A 25796-nucleotide genomic window follows, 5' to 3' on the forward strand; every position below is an offset into this window, starting at 1 on the left:
AGTGTCCTAACGGTTGGGAGCGTGTGCGACGTGCGGATATGGCACAGGCTCCGCATGAGGAAAAAAACAAGAAGCGGGCCAGATTAAATATTGAAACGGGCCAGATTTGGCCCGCGGGCCAGAGTTTGACACCCCTGCTCTAGAGCATAAACATAGATAGAAATACGTATTTATATTTATGGACCATAAGAGCACAATTTTTAGCAGAGTGTCGAGCATGGTGTCGAGCAGTCAACAAGGGTTGATGCATGTGAGTACTCTCAAAACGAAACGAACAAACACATTAAAACGATGGCTAGCTGTTGTTAGCTGTTTGTGCTACCCGCCTCACTTCCGGGCTTCACTGATTCGCTAGCCCTCCACCAATCAAATTGCTCCAAATGAAAGACAGTTGGCCGCCGATTGAACATGTTCGGCTCAAAACAAGCCCGACGACCTCTACGTCGGCCGACGTCACGGCACACACCAAACAGATTCGTGTCCCGACCCCCTACCGACACTACGACGGCGATTATCTGGCCGGTGTGTCCTGGCCTTTAGGCGTACTTCAAAATATATCCCACTACTGATAACCAATCAGAAAAGAGAACGCTACAAACTGGCACCCGTCTCAATGCCGGTGCACGACTGTGGGGCACTTTACACGGTGAAAAAGTGACAGTTTTCCTGTTTTTTTTTTTTTTTTTTTTTTTTTAACCCGTTCAGACACAATTTATCTGACATCTTCACTCGTACACATGTTTTCAGAGGAAACGGGACAAAATCGCTGTAGTAGCAGTGTAGCAGCCACGCCAAGCCAATAGTCAGTGGTGACACAGCCTAGTAGATAGCTCTTCCGGTACAATTTGATGCATACAACCTTACTGTAACCGAAAAGTAATGCCATTAACGTTCATAAAGCGGTTGGTGTAAGCTTGGGGTTACAAGTATTGTAAATTACAAGCTTTCTGTCCTCATATTTCACCGCATTGAACTTGTGAAAACAGAAGACATGCTTATAGTGAAGGGGCTTTGTGAGCGGCTACTTTCCTGTTAGGCGTACTTCAAAATAAAAGTCGACTCACCTTTGTCCAGTGAAATGCTGTTAATGTTTAGCCAGTGAAATGCTTTTACTGTGAAGCCGTAGCCTTAATGCTCCTTTTGTTGAACAGTAACTTAACCGCTGCGCGATGAACTATGGATAGTGTTTTTTTTAATGTAGAGAGAGCCGTGTCCCTGGCATATAGAAGCTACACACGTTTATTTTGCTAGAAAAACCGGCAGAGCACAAATCTTTCCCCAGAAAAAGTGTCGGGTGGTCTCAATAACTTACTAATCGCTTAGACTAAATTGGCGAGTGTTATATTTGAGCCCTGCACGACACTCTCCGCTGATCACAGTGATGGTGCCGTGGAGACACCTTTCATGTTATGTTGTCTTCTAACTTTATAACTCGCGTGTGGGTATTTTGACAGCAAATGTTATAGTCTACGCATACGTGAAGTGGAGCCGTGACGTCAGTGTTACCAGGGAAAATGGTTTCGGTGTTTACAAGAAACCAAAACCGTTGTGTTTTCCAAAAAATCCTCCCTGGGACTAGATCTCAAAAACTTGCGGTTTCATGCTTGCGTTTGCTGTTTTCATGTAAATGATATAGTGCAACCGCGAGAATATTTCCGCGTTTGCACCGTTTTGTGTTGTCGTGTAAAGTGCCCCTGCATGTGCAGAGCGACAGATGGGTGAATGTTTATGCACCTACAATGGCAGAGCAGGTAAAAATCCTTCCCATTGTCGGTTTTGACGGTTTTTATCATGTTTTACCACACTTATGTATCTGAGATGATGCTAGATAACTCGCTGCTTGAAGACCGCAGTGCATTAATGTGGTGACGTATAGGAACGAGGGAGGGGACTGCTAAATGCAGTAACTGACAGGAAGTTAGCTAAACTGACCATTCCTCTTACTGAACCTTTAAAAGAAAGAGTGTTCGTATTTTTCTTTTGTATTTCAAAGTATGTTTGTCATAATGACATGTTATTGTGGTTGGTTTGTCCTGTGTGCAAAAGGCCTTTTTTTGTTCTCGCTTTGCAGTTGAAAGAAGTTCAGCAGAGCTGCAGTGGCTGCTCACCATGGTGCAGAATGATCCAGCTCATTATGTCAGGTCAGCTAACACCTAGCATATGTTTACAAGTAGTACATATGGGATCATTTAAAACACCTCCATTGCTGTGCATTACTTCATGCTTCAAGTTATTGTAAAGATCCCTTACTTGGTAAATTTCAGTTTTAAACGCAGGGTGACAACATCCACAGCCCTGTTTCATAAATAAATTAATTTGACATTTCAGTGTAAAATGATATTTGCTTTAGCAGCAAGAGTTTCCAATAAGCGGCTGGGGTCGGTGCGGCTCAGATCAGGTCAGCTCGGTTATGCTAGATCTGGCTTGCATCTCCACCGCCGACACTATCCTTTAGGTAGGCAGGGTTTAGACACTACTAGGGTTGCAAAGGGATGGAAAGTTTCCGGGAAATTTCCAGAAATTTTCCATGGTAACTTTCTCTTGGGAATTTTGGGAATATTCAAAATTGGGAATTAACTAAATGGCGGTAATTTAAATGATCTGTTTCATATCAAAACATAAATCTAATCATATAAACATTATGTTTTGTCATAGGCAGACATCCATGCAAAATAATACAATTAAAAAACATTACATTTGAACAGATTTAATTGTAAGTAGAACTTTATCAAGTTTTGATTATTTTATGAACAATCAATATTTTCCCTGAACCACAAAAAGATGAATGTTGAGTAAAATATTACTCAGATGTCAGACCCCACCCATTCAATATATACATATTTGCTATCTGCAAATTGCCAAGTGTACTTGCATGAAATCTGGTTGTTTTAGTCAAGATTATGCTAAAATGTATTTTCCCCAACTATATTTAAAATCATTGTTTAAGCTAAGCAGGTTTAATCTGTAAACCTGGTCTAATATAGTAAAATATTTGATATGAAGTTGGGTGTTTCATTGAGCTTCTGATTGAAATTAAATGTTCATAAATATTATAAAAACAGCTTTTTACTGTCTAGAACGTTTGCCAGGACTCAAATAACATAGTTAGAAGGATTTAGTGCATTTGGCCAACCTTAAATTTAGTAATTCAGGTTTATTCCCAAAATTCCAGTTAATTCCCATGGAAAGTTTCCAAATTTGAAAATTCCCAGAATTTTGCAGCCCTACACACTACCCTTAAGGTAGGGCGCGGTTAATGCCAGACGGCGATAGCCACGGCTTGAATATGGGTCAGAGCATCGAGCCGTGGAACGACTGCTGTCAAGCCAGCCTTCTCTTTACAAATCAACTAGGTATTTCGATTCTCTTCCTTATATCAACAAGAAAATACTGTGCATGGGAGCAGAAAGAACGATTTTCATTGTAAAAAGGTTGTAATCTTGGAAGAGAAATCCTTGATTTGTCCCTCTCAAATTGAGAACGGTTCATGTTTTTTGTAGTCTACCATTATCTGTAGATTTTGGTATCTAGAACTTTGTTCCAAAAAAAAAGAAAGGGCAACTAGCGCAGTGCCTGCTGCCTCTGCCATGAGAATAATATGCAACCACTGTTGTGTATCTGTATAAATGATCATGCTTGGGTACATTTAAATTACCATCCTCACCTACTGTTCAAAGAAGGCTGTAGTTAATGTAAAATGTGCATTCAAAGAGCGCTTTTCTCGAACACACTTTATAGTCGGGCTTCTCGTTTACCATGCAATCGGTGACGACCTCTCTATTAGGGCTGCAACTAACGATTATTTTGATAATCGATTAATCTGTCGATTATTTTCTCGATTAATCGATTAGTGTTTTTGGTCCGTAAAATGGTGAAAAATGTTGATCAATTTTCCATAGCCCATGTTGACGTCCTCAAATGTATTGTTATGTTCAAAACACACAGATATTTCAGTTTACTGTCATAATAGGATTAAAGAAACCAGAAAATATTCACATTTGAGAAGCTGAAATCAGAGAATTTGGACATTATTTATTAAAAAATTACTCAAAACGATTAATCGATTATCAAAATAGTTGGCGATTATTTTAATAATCGAATAATAATCGATTTGTCGATTAATCGTTGCAGCTCTACTCTCTATCTCCTGAGCTGAGCCACCCACCCATAAACAACCGTTTTTAACTGAATGACATACTGCCAGCATGGATTTAAGTCTTGTTTGTTTGCTTTTCTGTATTAACGTTGTTGTCCAATCAGACATAAGATCCTGGGAATGCTCTGTAAGAATCCACCTTTCACAAAGACAACAGACTCTGCTCTGTGTAATGAGGCTCTGGTGGACCAGCTCTGGAAGCTGATGAACTCAGGTGAGATGCACACAAACACATGCACACATGAATGCTAAATTGCATTAGCGTTCTAACAGATTGTGGGTTTGGTCTAGCCTGGCTCCGCCCGCCTACTTACTTCCGCCCAAATTTAATTATCCCTTCAGTAGTCAGTCTGGGGCTGGAGTGTTTTAGTGTTTTCCTTCTCGAACAGATTTCTGAGTGTCCAATCAGCGAACAGAGCGAGTGGCTGAGAACGATGACGTGGAAGTCGCGCTCCAGTTTCATTTGAATGCTGCGTTCCTTTATACTCGGAAATGTCCGACTTGGTAGTTCCGAGTTCCGACCTGTCTGTGTTCCATTGCATCTGCTCGGGAAAGTATGGACGCCTACAACCGTTCTCATCCAAATAACTAAAAGTTAGGCTCTAGCAAGTTACCGTTGCCAGGTACCGGTAGATCCATAGACTACAACATGTAGTGAAGTCGGAAATTTCCGAGTTCCCAGTACAACTGGAACGCACCGTCAGAAGCCGGTTCTTGACATACGTCATGACCAAACGTTATGCGATTGGTTGGCTGATCCAGAGTGGCACTGGGCAGATCCAATAGTTTTAAACTTCAACAGACACCCACCTCCAAGTGAGTGAACGTTTGCCAAATAGAGCAGTTCCAGACCTTCTGTACAAATGAAATTAAGTATGATGGTCTGGTAGCACCAAGCTAGGTTTGGTCTGTGGGCATTTTGCAGTCGAACAACAAAGAGTAACAGTGCAAATGACAGCGGGTACAAACATGTTGGAGGCAGTAGATTTATATGAAGATTTTTGCATGTGTTACTGGTTTCTGCCATAGAGCATTTGGATGGACACCAGAGTGACTACAAGCGCAAAGAGAAATTTAAGGACTTAAAGGTATTAGTGGAAGAGGAAAACACTCACATTGAGCTACACCAAATACATCTTGATATTACTCAAAGAAAAGCCATATGGGAGAGTATCTGTTAGAAAGTAAATGTGTGGGTAAAACAAGAACTGATGAGAGAAAATTGCAAGACGTAAGAAGAAGGGAAGAACAAATACATAATGATAAATCCCCTGCAAATAAGACAGGTTGAGAACATGAACAACAACTACTGATCCTATTACTTTTGGTTAAACAACAAAGCCAAGTTTGAAGCATGTGTGTATCAACATTTCTATTAAATAAAGTCTATGAACTAGATACTATTGGCAATACAGCTGAACAAACACATGCAAGCACTTTCTGTTGTCCCATTCTGAGCCGTCGCAGCACAATCTTTACTTTCTACATCCTGTGAGCCAAACTACCATATATCATGAATGATAGGCAATAGGGGGCGAAGGGCAATTTTATCAGCTGTCTTTTGTCTGAGAGCTCATTTCATTCTCCTTCATTGAGCGATTCCTCTAATCTACCCGCTGGAAACGGGTCAGGAGGGGAGTGTTTTAAGACAGTTTGAATGGTTTCTGTGCTGCGTTATTCAGTAGACGGAAACCCCTGTAACCCATTGATGCCGGCTGTTGCGCGACGCAACATTGTATCTCCTGCCGGCTGCTGCGTAGCGCAGCATTGTTGCTTCATCTAATTTTCATGGCGCGCGCAGCATAGAATGCACCGTCATTGGTTCAAATTGGTGACCACCCCAATGTTGTGTGGTTTGACTAAAATCACGTTGATTAAAAAACATTAAAAAAATAAGCCGGCTGTGTCGGCGATAGTGTATTACAAAACAGTTAGTGGCGTTCGGAGCGCAGAATCTAGGTCTACTATAGGCTACTGACGAAAATCACACAACACATTGCATCTATTTATTAACAATATTTAAGAATTTAGGCTATATTTTGCTGCTCCAACTCAAATTCAGCCCAGCCAGGCGATAGTTAAGTTTCAGTTTCGCTTTCATCTCCGTGGTATACAGCTGTTTGGACCAGCTGATCGCCTCCTGTCGGGAGTCAGTGTGTTCCAGTTGTACTGGGAAGTCGGATTTATGGTGCCAGTGATAACTGAACTAAATTATAAAATAAAGATATCTCCTCCTTCCTCTATCTGTCTATCTTTATCCCTCCACTGCACACTCAGTCACTACTATCCATGCTAAAAGGAAGCAGGATTATAACCTCATTTAGCACATTATTTTAAAATATTTTATATTATTTATTTATTTTCTCCCCCATCTAATTTGGACGATTTTTAGAAAAATGTGTTGGTTTGCAAGCGCTAAGGGAGCATGTTTAAATAAAACCTGTGAACCTTACCTTTTTAAATGTATTTTATTTCATGTTTCTATGTGCTACACAGGCTTAGATTTTAAGGTTTTGGTAGACGTTGACAATTCGTACATTTTTTTTCAGAAAACCCTCTGGCATTAAGGACATGCATCCTTGATTGCCATAGTCATCAATGGGTTAATACATGCACTGTGACTCTGAACATTTTCAGGGATGCAAACAGCTCACTTTTTAAGTGAGACTTTTTTGATGGCCAAATGGGTCACTTGTGTGATTCATGCAAATGCTGTATTTTTCCAAACATATGCCTGATTAATGTTACGTGATGTGTAGCGATGTGATTGCTTTCAACATTATACATTTCACAATGTAGGAAGGAATTATTTAGCTCAAAATCTCTGTTATCGATTAGTCAGACCTGCTCAGGTGGCTAGGCTAACTACCGTCATCGGAGCAAGTCCGACTGTTTTATAAAGCATCTGTCATTTCAAAAGCAACAACAAACAAATCGCACATATCCTTACAACGGAAAGGACCAGAGACACGAATAAATATATGTATTTACGGCGGTATGTTGTGATATAGTGTCAATAAAGACCAAATATATTTAGCTTTACATTTACGGCAATACCTTGCTGGGACTGGCATATACCGTTAATAGTCGCCGTGGCACATGCCACAAGCCGATAAATGATCTTGGCGTCTCTCCATCTGTCGCTCTGCGCGTGCACCGGCAGTGAGGCGGGTGAGGGTTTGTAGCGTTCTCTCTTGTGATTGGATATCAGTTTTGGGATCCCCGAAAAGTTTATTTGACGATTACATGTAGAGCGGGTGACTGAGAGATCGGCTTTATGAAACGCGCACACTATGTAAGTGATCATTGTATGTATAAAGAGTGATTTAACACTTATATTAACATAAATAAATCACTTAATTCACCTTTAAAGCTCCCATATTATACACTTTTCGGTACTATTATACACCATATTATATGGTCTTAGTGGTCCCTAATACGTTTTTCTTTAATTGTTTGCTGAAAAAAACTTTGAGATAATTTATTGTACTATGCTGATGTTCAGCTAATCTCACAATGGCCTATTTTTTTAAAAAGAGCTGCAGCTCCCCTCGTAAATATACAATCTTTGAGCTCCCCCCGCCCCCTGTCTGGAAGCGAAGCCAGATACGCCTCGCCCTCTGTCTGTCAGGGCCGTGGACCAATAAGAAATAGGGGTGTGGGCTGCACAGTGGAAGCTTCTGGCTTTCCAGTTTTTGAGGTCAGAAACGAGGAGAATTCTGACTGGAGTATATTGGGGGGGAGGGGTGGGGGTTTCAGAAGGGGGAGAGTGAGAAAAGGAGAGATTGTTATTTTTTTTTTATATTTTGGCAGTCTCTAGGCACACCGTGGACCCATGGATACGTTAGAACTAGTGGTGGGCCGATAACGGCGTTAACGTGCTGCGTTAACGCCAGACTCTTATCGGCGATAAAAAAAATATCGCCGTTAATCTCTTGTTCCTCTTATTTTAGCACGGATGTATACCTGGCCGAATTGCACTGTAGTGCACGAGTCAGAACGAGTCCGACTTCGCACCTGTGTAGCCTACCACATCAAACGTAACGTGCTGACATGGATGCAGCTAGGAAGCCGCCGGGTTTGCTTCAGGGAAAATGTATTTTTAAGAGGCTTCCCAATGGAAACCTCGACAAGACCAAGGTTGTTTGCACCTTGTGCAATGCGGAATTGGTTTACTGTAGGAGTTCTAACAGTCTGTGCTCTCGTAAGCGGCCGGGGCATGCGTGTGTGCAATGGGAGAGCTTTGTGTGGAGAGAAAAAAAAGAGGCAAGGGAAATCGCCAAAGCCAATGCATAGCCTCGACTCATTAAAGGTTGAAAATCACTGAATTACACAACATGTAGGCTAGCCTATGGCTTAAGGCTATGGAAATCATTATGGAAACAATATTTTTTTTTATCAGTGATAGCTCAGCTGATCTCGTTGCTATAGAGACCACGTCCGTCCGCTTTGTTTGACAACTGACAGAGCTGCCAAGTCTCACCCTTTTGGCCGTGAGACACACTCATATCAACCAGCTCACACTCTCACACGCTAGCCTACAACTCAAATTTCTCACGCGGAGAAGTTAATCCCCAAAATAACGATTGTTTTGCGGGACTTTTATTTTGACAGTCATATATTGAAAAGCTAACGGACATGAGTTCCGTGACATCCTCTTTCTGCACGCAAGTTAACTTGATGCATTAGGTGTGCACCTGCACAGGAGATGAGCCCCTGGTCTGATGCGCCACCTGGCTTGAGAAACACGTTCTCAAAGACTTACTTTGAGTCATTATTTAGGGAGCACACACATATTATGATTGAATTCAAATGAGCCATTTTAATCTAGATTAATCTAGATTAATTCCAAAATTAATCTAGATTAATCTAGATTAAAAAAATTAATCTATGCCCACCTCTAGTTAGAACACATTTAAAAAGTGCATTTAGCATAACATACGCTTTGTGCTTCTCCGCTCCCTCCCCCCCCCTCCTGCAAACCCCACTCCGTTGTGATTGGTTACCTTCCTTCCGGAACACTTTCAGTAGCGCGAGCATGGGCGCGAGGCAGACTTGAGCAGGAAGGTGGGGGCATGTTGCAGCATTACTATACATGGAAACCTGATGGAAACATCCGCTTGTGTGACGAAAAGAATGTCCGGAAATTCTGAACCGCTTTGCACACGTGACTTCTCGACCGGCTGCCCTAGTGTTTAGTGCTCTGCACAGACAGTCAGCAGGAAATACATCTTAATGCATGTACGTCATTATTTGATACGCTAGTATGGTTAAACATGACTATAAATCATTATAACAACGTTTATAGGTAATAAAAGTCAAAAAGTATCATAGGTCCTCTTTAAGAGAGATCCTGCCGATTCACTGCCGCACACCGGAAAGTCACTGTGACTGTCTGATATGGACAGTTAAATCAATCACCACACAAAGTGTCAGGAGGTTTCACACGTTGTTCTATGAGCAGGAAAGCACCTTCCTGGGAGCATACATTATCTTTATTTTCACCTGCCAGCTGCTGCCATTTTGGGATCCAATTCTGCTACTCTTACTCTAACTTTGTATTTCTCCCACTATGTTCAAATTTAAATAATATAATACAAAAAAAAGTGTAAATATGTTCAAGGCCTAATGTGCGTGTGTTGAATTGTGTGTGTGTGTGGGTGTGTCTGCTATCATCATGATTGTGTTTTGCCAGTAACTATGTTTAAATTCAGGGTGTGTGCTATTTGGGGGGAATAATTCTTTCTCTCTGAGCTCTGTCTCTACTTGATGGGTGTCACAGTGAGCAGATCCTTTCTAACCTGTTCTGATGTAATCACTTGTACCCTTATTCTCTTCCTTCTTTCAGGTACCTCCCATGACTGGCGGCTGCGCTGTGATGCAGTGAACCTATACTACACCTTGTTCGGTTTGACTCGGCCCTCCTGCCTGCCCCTGCCCGAACTGGGCCTTGTGCTCAATCTGAAGGAGAAGAAAGCTGTCCTAAACCCCACCATTAAGCCAGAGCTGGGGGTGGGCACCCTCATGGATACGCCTGCCAGTATAGGGATCCATGGTGTCGGCATGAGCTACACAGCTGTGAGTGGCGTTGGGGTCAATTGTCAGGACAGACAGTTTAGTATTAATTCAAAATTTCCTTAATAACCCGGATAGAGGGATGGTTGGATAAATACTTTATTCATCCCCAAATGGAAATTGTATTGTTTCAGTGGCAAATAATAATAATCCTAAATAAAATGTGAATTTGAAATTAGAAATGTGCCTAGTCCACTAGCTGTAAGAGTCTCCTCTACTGGCACAGAAAGGAGTTATACCAGTGCTTACTCTTTGTCATGGATTCTGTCCTAGTTGGAGGACTTAAGTGCTGATGTTATTTTATATTTCTCTACCAGTGTAGTCTGTGTCTTTTACCAGTTCTGATACCTAGGAGGTTAGCAAAAACCTAATTTGCTAAGTTGCTTGACACCTAATCATCACTCGTCCTGGGCTGAAGTGGTGATCTCTGGTCACAAAAGGGATTCAGAAAGGACTACCACACATCCTGGCCTTAACCTCTACCGCTGATACGCGGCTCTGTCGATGACACCGCGGTCCCCTCAGCCGATGCTCCTTAGGCTCCGATCAGACCTGATCTGGACCCTCCTCTCAAAGCGATGTCTCCTGATCCTGCAGTGTCCAAGTGCCACGTCACTCCATCGTCCCAGAAAATTATCTCGGCTTTCAGTGGAATGATCCTGAAAAATAGGCTGTGCTCCAACAGCCTAGCCGCCTTTCCTTGTCCTTGTACTGAGCCGCCGTATCCCTAGCCTAAGCCTCACGTCGTTCCCTTCACTTGGACACACAGTATGGACACAAACTGTACCACCCATGAAAATCCACAGCTCTCACCTCCATGCCCCTTCTATTCTCCAACCACTTTGATAACTGTGGAATCCATAATCAGAAAAACCCGCTTCTTCTATGCAGCCACTCACTGCTTCCCCGGAGCCACTGTCCCCTTTTTCTGAGGATATAACCAAAATGGACTTTAGTGAGCTTTTTAGTTTTTTAACCAACTGTGAAAAGACTGTCTTTATCTCCGGTCCCATTCCCGCACTGACCCGTGCTCAGTGCAATTCAGCAGAATCCTCAGCCTACACTCTGCCTTAAGAGCTCATAATATTTGTTTTATCTATTTTGGAGTTGCTCCTCCCTCTTCAGAGCGAATAAATCCACCCAAACTTGGTAGCAACATGTTAACGGCTAACATCCAACATACAGTACAATCAACACCACTTGAATGACTGTTAACCTACCAAGCACCCTTCTCGAAAACATTTGATTTGATTGATTGCTTTTATTTTACCATATCATATATAAAAACAGGAACAGCACTCTGTTACAATTAAAATACATAAAAAGCCAGGGATAAAAACACAAAAAAGCCCAAAGGCTTATTTCCATTGTGGTTCCTATACACAAACATACACAAAAAGTACACAATGCATAAAAAACACACACATAACAATGACCACAATTAGACAAGCCTAATTATGGCCTCTAAGCCATTTTTTCAGAGCCTTTTTAAAACTCCCTAAATTCCTGACTACCTTGAGTGTTCCCGGTAACCTATTCCAAATTTTAGCTCCAGCATAGAAAAAGGAATCCTTTCCCATGTTAGTCTTTACTCTGGGGGGTACAAAATCAGTAGAGCTGTGAGCTTCACTTACTCGATTAAAATAGTTTCTAAAATATTTGGGAACATCCCCATTTACAATCCTATGAACCATACACAGTTGTATCTGAGATACACAATCATCTACTTTCAACCAACCCAACCTCTAAAAAAAAAATGGAAGATTCGAGATGAGTTCCCATGGGGAGGTCAAAATTAAGCCTAACCAACTTATTTTGCAAGGTCTGAAGCCTATGTTTCAAATGCACCGTGACGCCACTGTACCATGAGCCACACATAATCATAATAAGGCTGAATTAAAGCTCACATATTGTGCACTTTGCTGTCAATTTTATATGGTCTAAGTAGTCCCTAATACTTATTTTTTTAGATATTTGCTGAAAAACCCGTTCAGATCATTTATTGTAGCAAGCCTCTATACCCTGATTGTCCTCTGGTCTCAGGATGACCTATATTTGTGCGATCTGGCTGGCCCCTCCCAACTCTCTGCCGGGCTTTCTTTATATGTCCATGGGGATTTCCCACCGTCTCTGCCGTGCTCTCGCGATACTAGAGAGACACTGCGTGACTGCGAACACAGTGTTTACCCGGCCGGAGCTAAGCCATACTTTGAGAACAGTTTGACATGACCTGACATGATTAAAACCAGTGAAAACAGTAGCTTCAAAGTTTGATTTCTACAGGAATATCTTCCCATCCTTTGTCATGTTAAAAACGAGTCATTTTCAGACTGCTGTGGGGAATATAAACAGCGTGTTATGAGCAAAACTTGGTGCTACAGCCGAAGCTACATGGGCGCTAACGCTAAAAATAAACTAAAAATACCACTAAAATCAGTGAAAAAAATATCTTCAAAGTTGACTTCCACACTATTAAGTTCCAATCCTTTGTCCTGTTAAAAACGAGGCATTTCCAGACTGGTGTGGGTAATAGAATTATGTTTTTATGAGCAAAAGCTGAATGCTTGTCTCGAAGCTAGCTCGGAAGCTACCGGCTAAAAATACCACACAAATCAGTGAAAAAAATATCTTCAAAGTTGACTTCCACACTATTAAGTTCCAATCCTTTGTCCTGTTAAAAACGAGGCATTTCCAGACTGGTGTGGGTAATATAATTATGTTTTTATGAGCAAAAGCTGAATGCTTGTCCCAAAGCTAAATAACTATACACCAGTCAGGCAAAAATACCAATAAAAACATTTCTTTCAGTTTCACTGTTAGAAAAAACCCACAAGTAGCTTCCTATCCGTTGTGTTATTAAAAACGAGGCATAGACTGCTGTGGTTAAGATAAATTAGTGGAGTATGAGCAAAAGCATTCTGTGTTGGTGTATGTAACATTCAGGCTGTAGGCTACTGAATGATAATCCATCCCACCTCACAGGTGTGCCACATCAAGATGCTGATCTGACATCATGATTAGTGCACAGGTGTGCCTTAGACTGTCCACAATAAAAGGCCACCCTGAAATGTGCAGTTTTGTCTCACAGCAAAATGCCACAGATGCCACAAGCATTGAGGGAGCGTGCAATTGGCATGCTGACAGCAGGAATGTCAACCAGATCTGTTGCTCGTGCATTGAATGTTCATTTCTCCACCATAAGCCGTCTCCAGCAACTTCGCACAGCCATTGAAGAGGAGTGGACCAACATTCCACAGGCCACAATTGACAATCTGATAAACTCTATGCGAAGAAGATGTGTTGCACTGCATGAGGCAAATGGTGGTCACACCAGATACTGACTGGTTCTGAGTACCCAGACCCCCAATAAAGCAAAAAAATGCACATTTCAGAGTGGCCTTTTATTGTGGACAGTCTAAGGCACACCTGTGCACTAATCATGATGTCAGATCAGCATCTTGATGTGGCACACCTGTGAGGTGGGATGGATTATCTCAGCAAAGCAGAAGTGCTCACTATCACACATTTAGACAGATTTGTGAACAATGTTTGAGAGAAATGGTACAATTGTGTATCTGGAATGAATTTTAGATCTTTAAGTCCATCTCGTGAAAAATGGGAGCAAAAACAAAAGTGTTGCGTTTTTATTTTTGTTGAGTGTATTTGTCAATTTGTTAAAAAATTATCTTTTCCTCACTCACCACCTCAGAGTAGGGCTGCACGACTAAGGCTAAAATGATTATCACGATAATTTGATAAATATTCAGATCACTATATTATATCACTATATCTTTGCATAAAAAAATGTATCCTCATTATTAACCTGATTACAACGCATTTCCACAAATAGAAATATCGTACCAAAACTAAACACAAAATCAAATCAACAGCGCACTGCTTTAACTTTCCCTTGTGCTACATTTCTGTTAAATAACACATCTTTGCTGACAAATAAGGTGTTTAGTCACCTGACCTCGATGCATCTCCTAGAAGCAAAATATAAAATATTTTACTCCATTCATTGTACTTGCATAATGGATGTGAATAAAACTTGATTTTGAGCTAAATAAAATTGTGCCCGAAATGCGAATGCGAACCTCCAACCTGCACTTCTTAACCAAAACTCTGGAGAGGGTTGTTTCTGTTTAACTTCAGTCCCACATTGACTCAAACCACCTCCACAAACCCTTCCAATCTGGCTTCAAAACCCTTCACAGTACTGAAACCGCTCTACTTAAAATCCCCAACAACCTCCTCTAAACAGCTTACTATGGACTGCTCACCATCCTCATTCTCCTCGACCTCAGCGTTGCCTTTTGACACAATCTCCGTCCCACTACTCTTAGAACGTCTGGCTAACATTGAGGTTACTGGCGTAGCGCTCTCTTGGTTCACATATCTTACTGACAGAGAACAGTTCATGCACTGGTCAGAGACTGCTCTGTTGTCTCACAAAGTGTCCCCCAGGGGTCAGTGTTTGGTCTTCTTCATCCACCACTGCCTTTCCTCCCACCTTTTTCACCACCTGCCTTCAGGACATTAGGAGCTAGATGAGCGGGAACTTCCTGAAGCTCAATGACAGCAAGACTGAGGCTATACTCATTGGCTCCAAAACCACCCCTCGCTCATAACCCCCACCCCAAAAGCTTATCATTGATGGTTTCCCTGTTCCCTTCTCTAGCCGAGTCAAGAGCCTTGGCATCATTCTTGATAGCACCCATTCCTTTGCACTTCACATAAAAAAACATCACCTGGTCTGCTTTCTTCCACCTCCTCAATATCTCCAGTAGGGCTGCAACTAACGATTATTTTGATAATCGATTAATCTGTCGATTATTTTCTCGATTAATCGATTATTAATCGATTAGTGTTTTGGCCCGTAAAATGTCAGAAAATGGTGAAAAATGTTGATCACTTTTCCAAAGCCCATGTAGACGTCCTCAAATTTATTTTTATGTCCAAAACACAAAGATATTTCAGTTTACTGTCATAATAGGATTAAAGAAACCAGAAAATATTCACATTTGAGAAGCTGAAATTGGACATTTCTTATTAAAAAATGACTTGAAACGATTATCGATTATCAAAATAGTTGTCGATTATTTTAATAATCGATTAATAATCGATTTGTCGATTAATCGTTGCAGCTCTAATCTCCAGTTCAACCTTCCCTTTCTCAATCCAGCACTCAAGTCTTGCTCCAGGCATTTGTCACATCTCGGAATGCTTTTCTCCCTGACTTGATCACCAACTACTCAACAGACCCCATATTATCCAGAACTCTACTGCCCAGATCATTACACACACCGAACCACCTGAACACATAAACCATACTCTCATTCAACTAAACTGACTTCCTGCACACTATTAGATGGATTACCAATTGTTTGTTTTTTAAATTCATGACTTGTACCTTGGGTGCCCTGAAAGTTGTCCTAATAGAATGCATTACTATTATTATTTGTATTATTGTTGTTGATGGTTATTACCATTGGCTTATATTTCTTCAGGAATATGGATAAAATAAGTAGACTATACTATTATATATTCACGTTTATTTGTGTCTGCCAGGTGGATGAAGAGCCAGATCCTATTTCATTAGGGGTGTGTGGTGTGGGCCAACCCCCTCAGGGCCTGAAGAGGAAGGCGGAGACCCCACTGGGCTCCCCTCCAGAACCAGGACAGGTTTTACAACAACAGGATGACGATGGAAGAGGAGGGCGCTTCAAGATCAGGGTAACTCACAGTCTTTTGTTCTCTGATATGATTGAGTTTTATTCTGGCTAATAATATATTTAAGCAATAGCTCACAACAGGCCGTGGAATGTGCTCATTATACCACAGTTAGAGGGCGTTGTTCGGCCCGCGACCCCTTTAACTGTGGTATCAGTGATTCTTGAGAAGTGGGACAAAACAGTGTGCAATGTTGAAAAAATATAAACCCAATGTTTCGGCAAATTAAATTACATGTACCGTACTTTCCGCACTATAAGCCGCACTGGACTATAAGCCGCAGGTGTTATAATGTTTAATTACCATATGTAAGAATTTGTGCACAGAGGGGATTGTCGGGAAAGAGATGGCTGCTTGAGGAAGCTCCCATTTATTAACATTTCAACAAACAAGTTGCATATTTGCATAACGTATTCAAGTGTTACCATTTAGTGCAATAGTAGCTACTAGGGATGGACACGAGTGTTTTCACTACTCGTGTGATCGCTTGCATTCCTCGAGGATCAATCGATTCCTCGTTAAACTTTTTTAAATTTTTAGAACGCAGCGCATCTGTCTGCAGAATAACGGTGCATCGCAATAAAGCCAATAACCTGCGCTTAATGCTTCTTTTCAAACAGTCACAGTTACCATATGATTGTAAGGATTTATTTTCCACAAGTTTAAAACACATTTTCCTAACTGAAAGTAATTAAATAAGCAGGCCACAATTTAAACCGATCGAGTAGGTCTGCGGTGGAGAGAAAAAAAAGAGAGAGAAAAAAAGCATGGGCTGTAGTTGGCTAACAATCAAAATAGACACCATTTAAAATAAGAAGGGCAGCAAATACAATAAAATTATTGTCCTACAATTTAAACACATAAGCTAAATAACTCACCAAAGCAGTAGAAGTAGTAGTTGTATAGCCAACCGCGTAATGCTCACTCCGTGTCCGTGACTAATTACTGCGACTAATTCCTCGTTAACGGAACGTTACACCGGTCGGCTTTTGAATCTCAATCCTATATTGCATAATAAAGGCTTCTTAACTGTCGTTTGCTCGAATGTGCCCGAAGTCAGCCTGGCTTCTTTACGTGACTTTCCAAGTTTTCCAGCACCGCATTCAGCTCCACGGTGCTGTGGAGACCACACACTGGCTGAGCTGCACTGAGGTGGCAGTTATTTGCGGTTGCTGTTTGACACAACGCTTAGTTTATTTAACTTGGATCAAAATAATTAATTTTGTTAAACTTTATTTTATCCGTTTTGTGCCGTTTTGTACACGTATATAACATTTTAAAATAGGGGCGGCCCGCCGGCCGGCCTAAAGGCTACAAACACTAAAAAAAACAAAAAACTATTTTCCTCATCCACCAATCGAGATCATTTGAAACGAGGAGTACTCGAGTACTCGATTACTAACGCCCATCCCTAGTAGCTATAGAACATATACTGTGCTGTGTAATAACAGGGTCGAAAAACGGGGAAAAAGTCGCGGCTTATAGTCCGAAAAGTACGGTATGTATCCAACATATACTAAGCTACTGAGCTAAGCTTTGACACAACCTCCCAGCTTTTTGTTTTTTTTACCGTCATTGGCCTATCACCACCGTCAGATTTCCTGTCTGACGGTGTTGACATACTTAACGTTTCTTAAACATAACAAATGGAATGTGTCTAGTAGCCATTTGGTTTTTCTCTTGATGTTAGGTGCTAGTATGAACTACTTCAGGAAAATAAAATTATCAAAACATTTCAAATAACTTCTTCAGAAATTGTAAGTCGGTGTTGACATATCATAGCCTGGCTCCGCCCGCCCACCTACTTCTGCCCAAATGTCATTTTCCCTTCAGTAGTCAGTCTGGGGATGGGGCGTATTAGTGGGATTTTGCTCAAACACATTTCTGAGTGTCCAATCAGCGAACAGAGGAAGTGGCTGAGAACGATGACGTCGAAGTCTCGCTCCAGTTTCAGTTGAATGCTGCGTTCATTTGTACTCGGAACTCAGAGATTTCCGACTTGGTAGTTCCGAGTTCCGACCTGTCTGTGTTCCAGTGCATCTGCTCGCGAAAGTATGGATGCCTACAACCTTTCTCGTCCAAACAACTAAACGTTAGGCTCTAGCACGTTACCGTTGCCAGGTACCGGTAGATCCATAGACTACAATATGTAGTGAAGTCGGACATTTCCGAGTTTCCAGTACAACTGGTAGTACACTTATCAGAGCCTGTCTGACTCTAATGTACTCTGCAGAGGTAGAATTTGACAAGAGGTCCTTAAAGGGACAGCTGCCCCTTATTTAGCCTGATTTTATTACATTTTACATAATGAAATGTCTGACGGTGTTGACTTTCAGTAAAGTCGTCCCACCACTTAGAATCCTTATAAAACATGAATGTGTTGTAGAAAAACAATTTTTATTGATATGAGAGATTATTTAGTGTTGGTTTTGAAAAAAAGCTATTTTTAATAATTAAAGTACATTTTTAATAGGTTTTATTGCATATGAAAGATTGAAACCTTCTCTGAGGACACACTGTTTTGGACGTCGTGAGAAGATAACAAGTGTCATATATTTGACATAATAATGATAAAATTTGATTTAAGGGGATAATTGTGCTCCAGACATTCTATTCTTCATCCCTAATAACATCTACAATTTAAAATATTTTTAGTTTTAAACATAACAGCAGTTAAATATGGAAGACGGCCTTTTGTCCCGGTTCTCAAGAATCACTGGTATAATGAGCACATTTCACAGACTGAAGTGAGCTGAAGTGATTGCTTTTATAAAACAGTGACAAGGATGGCAAAATGAAAGTCATAGTCATGCTACCATTTAAATGTTTTATTAAATCAAAAAATCAGTTTTCAATGAATACAAAGAAGTATTCCCGCCTGACAGCCTGCCAAATGCACTGCGGTTGCTATGCAACATTCTGTAGCGTCCCTTGGAGAAAAGGCTATGAGAGCTACGATCGCTAGCAATGTATTGAGGAAGTTCACAGACTAGCCTACCGTAGGCCGTAGCCACCGACAAAACAAGAAGCATTTAACCTCACCGTGTGTCTGATCTATCATTAGTTTAATCAACGTGCCTTTGTTGCTGTCCTGAGCCTTGCTCACTCCCGGAAAAACACACACACAAGCATGGAGACCAGTTACTCCTCCGTGTCAATCCGTGGCATAGACATCTGTCAACATGTTAGTAAAACGCTGTTTTGAGATGGTTGGGAAGCCCATAACTACACATTGTCTGTACGCCAGCATCTTTTCACGTTTGGTTTAGTTTAGAGTTGTCCTCCTCATGTTTAGTCGCTCTGCGGGCGTTTGTTTTGGTCTTTTTTCCGGGATAGCCGCGGCCGCCGCTCCTCCATAGTAAAGCCTCACCGGAGCCGAAAGTTTATGATGGGACACCAAACTGACTGAAGTTTGTTCCTGTTTCCATCGGAGAGAGTTTTTAAATCCTCCCGACCCTCCACACCCAAAAAGTGAGCGTCCGTTTAGCATATCCATTTGTTTACAAACTACCGGCGTTACTTCCTCAGTCGCGAAGTGATATGGAACTCTTTACTCTGCAAACAGATTGGAACACTGTATGTATACGCCCATTATACAACAGTTAGGAACCAATCAGATCGCTGGATTTAAGCCACCCGTTTAATGAATATATATTAAAAACGGTTCTGTTGTGTTTACAGTGATGTTTGCCATCTACAAAGACTCACCGAATTAATGATGTTGTGTTATTGTTGGTCATATGTTATCTGTTATTAATATGTAGTTGTGTTTTGCTGAAGTTCAATACAATGGAAGAAGAAGATATTGATATGGAGACAGTTCATGATAGCCAGGCCTTCATTCACCATCATCTGAATCTTTTAGAGAGACCATCTACACCAGGTAAACACAAACGTACACACACACACACACACACACGTGTGTACACACACACACACACACACACACACACACACACACACACCAAAACTGATGTCATACCTGCATGTCCTTTTTCTTTTTAGGAAAAGAGCCACCATCAGTAGAACAGTCCATGCTCTCTATGCCCTCCACACCGGTGCCATCTTTCTCCAAAGACACAACCTCTTCATCATCCAAACACGGCGGTGAACATGGTCACCACCATCATCACCACCACCACCATGAGCACAAGAAGAAGAAGAAGAAGCACAAGCACAAACACAAGCATAAGCACAAACATGAGAGCAAGGACAAGGAGAAGGACAAGGAGAGGGACAACGCCCATACCTACAGCAACAGCCCGGCCAGTGGCAGGTCCCTGCGCTCGCCATCTTTGTCTGACTAAAACATCTGCTATTGGTTCAGTCAGGGTTAACTGTATTCATCCATCTTGTTGCTAAGTGATGATACGTTTATCTTACCATTCATTACTCAGTTGTAATATAATGGAAGAATAATTTGTGATGAGGTTCAATCGTTGCAACCACTAAATGGCTCCCAGGAAGCAGCGATGTTGGCTTGAGAGAGGAAACATGGAATCCTAAACTGAAACTGCAATGTCTTCCAGAGGCTTTTGTGTGTGTGTGTGTGTGTGTGTGTGTGTGTGTGTGTGTGTGTGTGTGTGTGTGTGTGTGTGTGTGTGTGTGTGTGTGTGTGTGTGTGTGTGTGTGTGTGTGTGTGTGTGTGTGTGTGTGTGTGTGTGTGTGTGTGTGTGTGTGTGTGTGTGTGTGTGTGTGTGTGTGTGTGTGTGACCTGTAGGAGTCTGATGCAGCCACTCTCTACAAAAAGGCAAATACAGTTTTGGCCACATTTTTCCCCTACACAGACACAACTCTGGTTTGCCTCATCCCCACAGCTCAATCCCAGCGTAGAGTGAGGGGCTTCAGATAGGAAACATAATTGATAGTGCTGTGGATTTAACCATTCTGTCTGGACTGGGTCTCTAGTATCTCGAACTTCCTGAAAATTACATTTCCCTGTGTGGTCACAGATAAAAAGAAAAAAAAATAAGGAATTTTACTGTACAATCGACACTCAAGTAATACTTGCATTTTATTTGTACTACTTGCATTTTATTTGTACATGTTTTGTTTCTCCAACTTTCATCACTGATTAAAGATGTTTGTATTCATGAATGTGTTCACCAATTTGAAGTCAGCTCCTCACTCATCACCATTCACTTATCCAGGGTCAGGTCACAGGGCAGCAGCTCCAGCAGGGGTCCCAGTTCCTTAACAGATTAGTCCAGTTCCTTGTGTCATTTTCATGGAGGTTTTTGGGGGATTTGGTAAACCATACATTTTTTAACCATCAAAGAATAACTACTCGGAAAATGCATGATTCCAGTTTTAGATAAGCCAATATGGTGGCCGTCTTGGATTTGTAAAAATGGCTACCTTCAAACACTCATTTCACAATGTCTCACCTCCTAGATTACCTAAAATCAAGATTCCAGTAGCCACATAAGTAATGTGTTTATGTTGTTAATAATGACTATTTCAGATTTCAGATGAATAATGGTCATCTGATGATGGTGAAGCAAAGTAAACTTTGTTTTAGTACCGCTCATTCATTTAGGAGTAAACACTGCAGTCTAGTTCGCTCCTGTGAAATTGTGTACACGTTGCTTGGCAACGCCCTCCTCCCGCCCGTCTATCATTCTCCCTTTTAGCTTTTCTTCATTGCATTTTCTTTTTTTTTTTTGACTGCAGCCCCGTAATCTGTCATTATGACGACAAATAACTGTCTCAAACAAGGCTCCCGCTCCCCTTCCCTCACCTGGGGCCTCATTTATAACGGTGTGCGTAGAAACCAATCTAAAACATTGCGTCCGCACAAAACCAAAAATGTGCTACGCAAAAAAAAAAATCAGATGTATAAAACTGTGCGGCGCACACCTGCACGCAATCTTCCCTTTATAAATACCCACCTGCGGTGAATTGTGTGCAGACGATCTCCACCCCGTGTCCTCCCACTTCACCTCCCAGTTTCATCCCACAATCTACCATACATGGCGAATGCTAAATAGCTCCTGAATATGATGACACTCTTAATAAGCACGGAATTTTGACTGACATGAAGAAAAAAGGGAGGCAACCGGCCGCAAAGAAAGTGGCTGGGAAGGAAGAAAGCCCGTGATGTGCATGTGCTGCAGTTTCTGGCACACAAACACACATACTCACGCGCGCGCGCATTTATCACATCATGATTGGCACAGTCAGTAGTCTTTGTAAAGCAGTTTCGCCCAACTGTGTACTGTATGAAATATCACGTATTATATATCAAATGTGTTCTGAGAAGTGAAATAATGCATTGTAGTTTATTCCAGAGCATTGTTTCCCTCACGTGAGAGATCCACACATTTCCAACAACGTCATCTTGTAGTTAATGACGTGATGTGACGTTAATGACGTGACGCACATTGGCACATTTTTATTTACAAAGCCTTGTCCGGGAAGCTTCCTCGTTATTTAACAGAAATGCTGCAAATTTCAGATGGGCTTTATCAGACCCGCTCCACTGACATGCTTATGCTTTATGTCCCACAAGCCCGGTCTGAGCTGGGAAAGACAGCTTTTAGCTTCAGTGCCCCTGACTCCTGGAACAACTTACAGCAACAAATTAAACTAAATAACTTCATATCCTTTAACCAATTTAAACAAACTATCTTAAATCTGCCAAACTCTACCTGTAACTGTTTTAATTAGGCTATATTGTACTTTCACCCATTTAATTTTAATTGCTGCCACTCTTCACCACTGTGTAAATGTTTCAATTGTTTTTCTCTTCACCTGTTGTTGTGTATTTGATGTATTTGCATTGAATATTGTTTATGTATTGTTGTTTTTTCCTTTGAATTTTTTTGAACTCGACGCAATTGTAAATGAGGGTCACCCCTCAATTGGTCTCTCAAGGATAAATAAAAGTTAAATAAATAAAACTTCCAGGGTGAATTGCTATAGGAAAGAGATGCAGGTAATGATTTGCTAAATTCATAACATGATTTTATCTAACGAAATATACAGTTTTAAATACATTTGTTGGCTTTAACTTTGTAAAAAACGTCTTTGACACACCGCCTAAAATATAGACTTGCTCTCCCGCTGGCCACTCACGTCACGGACACACCTCCCGACGTATATTATTATAGAGTAGCGCTAGAAGATTCAATTAAAAGATATAACCAAAACATGTAAATACCTACTTGATAAGTAAATCAACCAACATCATAACTGCATGCAATATACTACAGTGGCCTATATTCGCAACTATAGGTAGGCTCATACATATAATTGATAAAATATATTGGATGTCAAGCATTTCACAGTAATATGTGTGTGTTTTTCTGATGACTGAGCTTTATTTCATGGTGTTGCCATTGAGGGTCGCTGATTCCCCGAGTCGGGAAAACCTTGCGTGAGCTCTACGCATGGTCAATAGTTGGCGTGGGAATACGCACAATTCTCCGCAAAAAAATTCTTTATAAATATCAACGTTTTGCTACCGCACATTTTACCGCCATTTATGCCTGTTTGCGCAAGGTTTTTGTGCGCAGCAAGCTTTATAAATGAGGCCCCTGGAGGGATAGGCTTCTCAAATTACGTTGCTGCGCTACACTGATATCTGCGACCCATACGAATAAGTGACCATAGAGCCTGCATGCGCAAACCGAAAATCGGACTGGGTATGCGAGCAGACCAAATGCAGTAATACAAACTATATAAAAACGTCTTTCTTTGCACTGATGGTCTCGTTTGCTGTTAAAGGTAATTTATGATTATTAGAGGAAACATGAGGCTGTTTAAAAGATATTTAAATGTTACTCGTAGTGGCTTTAAAACCCAAACCAAACCACCACCCCCCTTTTCTCCTGCTTATATATTGCCCCTATAGGGCAGAGCTAATTGAACACACCTGTGTTTGATTGAGTTGCTCAACACCTCTGAGCTCACTCAATCAGTGGCTAACAAACCCTGCGTTCCGAATCGCATACTCTTTCTTTTTTCTATTCTTTTTTCTACATCTGAAAATAAAAAGAATCTAGTTAGGATGCAGTATGATACAATTGGGACATACTTTTACTTGTTTATTTCATCATGACATTGCGCCTTGATCTTGCCTCTTGCTTTCATATCTGTCGCATCCCTGTTTGTTTTCATACGGAGGCTCCGTCGATGTGACATCACTTCAGGTTTGCACTGGATTATGGCCAAATAGGATGCTGTTTTCAACACTAAAAATCTCAACCGGATGTAGTAGGACATCCGGGTACTTCTAACCATCCTAAATCTGGTCACTAGAATCGGGACATCCTAAATCTTTTTTCTACATACTAAATAGTAGAAAGTATGTGATTCGGAACGCAGGGTAAGAGAAGGGCACACACACACACACAAAACACATGGCCATACAACAGTCTCCTGATTGGATAAAACTAGCGGGATACTCAAAATTTTATCTGGCAATTACTGCAAAGCTGAATGACTGAGAGACTTGTATCATGAACTATGCAAACTGTTTAAGTGATTTCTGTATGAATATATTTAACATGTATATTAACAAAACAATATCACGTAATTGTCCTTTAATTGTTTAAAACTGCTTGGGGTAGACTAGGCCTATATCTACTATATTTATTTCATAACATTTTAAAAAGGCGTAGTAATAAAATTGTGATCAGAGCTTGAGGTATTTGCCAAGCGTCCATGGCGCTTTGTGAAGCTGAATTAAGTGAATTAGCAGCGAAGCAAAGATAGAAACAATGGAGTTGTCGTGTTTATCTTGCTTAAAGGTGAAGTAAGCGATTTATTTATGTTAATATAAGTGTTAAATCGCTCTTTATTCGTACAGTGATCACTTACATAGTGTGCGCGTTTCATAAAGCCGATCTCTGTCACCCGCTCTGCATGTAATCGGCAAATAAACTTTTCGGGGATCCCGAAACTGATATCCAATCAGAAGAGAGAACGCTACAAACCGGCACCCGTCTCACTGCCGGTGCACACGCAGAGTGACAGATGGGTGAATGTTTATGCGCCTACAATGGCGGAGCACGTAAAAATCTTTCCCTATGTCTGTTTTGATGGTTTTTATCATGTTTTATCACACTTACTTTTTTGAGATGATGCTAGATAACTCGCTGCTTGAAGACCGCAGTGCATTAATGTGGTGATGTGGGGACGAGGGAGGGGACTGCTAACTGCAGTCACTGACAGGAAGTTAGCTAAACTGACCATTCCGCTTACTGAACCTTTAAGGAAGTGCAACTGATCCTGGGCTGACCTGCAATTATTTAACTTGACACAAAAAATGTTCATCAGAGGTGAGCCCCCACCGCAGAGCCGGCCTGAGGCATAAGCAAACTAAGCGGTTGCTTAGGCCCCCCCCCAAAAAAAATATATAGATTTTTTTTTTGCGTGTTTGATATAAACATCATATTATGCAAATGTAAGTTATCATACTTAAAGAGGAATACAATGTTTTGGTCTAAATAGTTAATAGCCTAATAATTGAATCAGTTCATCCGGGAGGTAATCCGTTGTTAACTGATCACGTCACGTTCACGTCCATGCACAGTGTGTATTGAATTTATTTAAAAACATTTGGAAATGGGGCTGCCCTCAGTTGCCCATGCACTGTTTAGGCTATAGCCTATTTCAGCCTCGTCTGTGGAAAAAAGATAGCTGGACAACAGAGCTCTCCTGATTCGTTCCTCCACTGCATTTAAATGCTTTCATTATATTACAGAGAAATATGTCCCTTAAAAGAAAAAGAGCACCAAGCCGAACCCTGCATAATATTTTATTTTAAATGAATATTTTTTGGGAAAATCCATGTGTCTTTCTTCAATAGCTTCTAATTCATCCGACC

The 25796-nt window shown here is 41.1% G+C and overlaps 1 protein-coding gene across 2 annotated transcripts in view; it reads left to right on the plus strand.

Annotated features, from left to right (window-relative positions):
* taf2 (TAF2 RNA polymerase II, TATA box binding protein (TBP)-associated factor) overlaps window positions 1-22831 on the plus strand; it is a 100363-nt gene extending 77532 nt beyond the window's left edge. For both annotated transcript variants that reach the window (XM_080038774.1, XM_080038775.1), the window contains 6 exons: window positions 2072-2141; window positions 4261-4370; window positions 10005-10234; window positions 15803-15967; window positions 19745-19847; window positions 19970-22831. In XM_080038774.1, the coding sequence (XP_079894900.1) occupies window positions 2072-2141; window positions 4261-4370; window positions 10005-10234; window positions 15803-15967; window positions 19745-19847; window positions 19970-20271 (980 nt within the window). In that variant the 3' untranslated portion in view covers window positions 20272-22831. The remainder of the gene's footprint in view (window positions 1-2071; window positions 2142-4260; window positions 4371-10004; window positions 10235-15802; window positions 15968-19744; window positions 19848-19969) is intronic.
* The last annotated feature ends 2965 nt before the right edge of the window (window positions 22832-25796 follow it).

The sequence above is a fragment of the Ammodytes marinus genome (assembly GCF_949987685.1).
Source record: "Ammodytes marinus genome assembly, chromosome: 13".
Taxonomy (NCBI): Eukaryota; Metazoa; Chordata; class Actinopteri; order Uranoscopiformes; family Ammodytidae; genus Ammodytes; species Ammodytes marinus.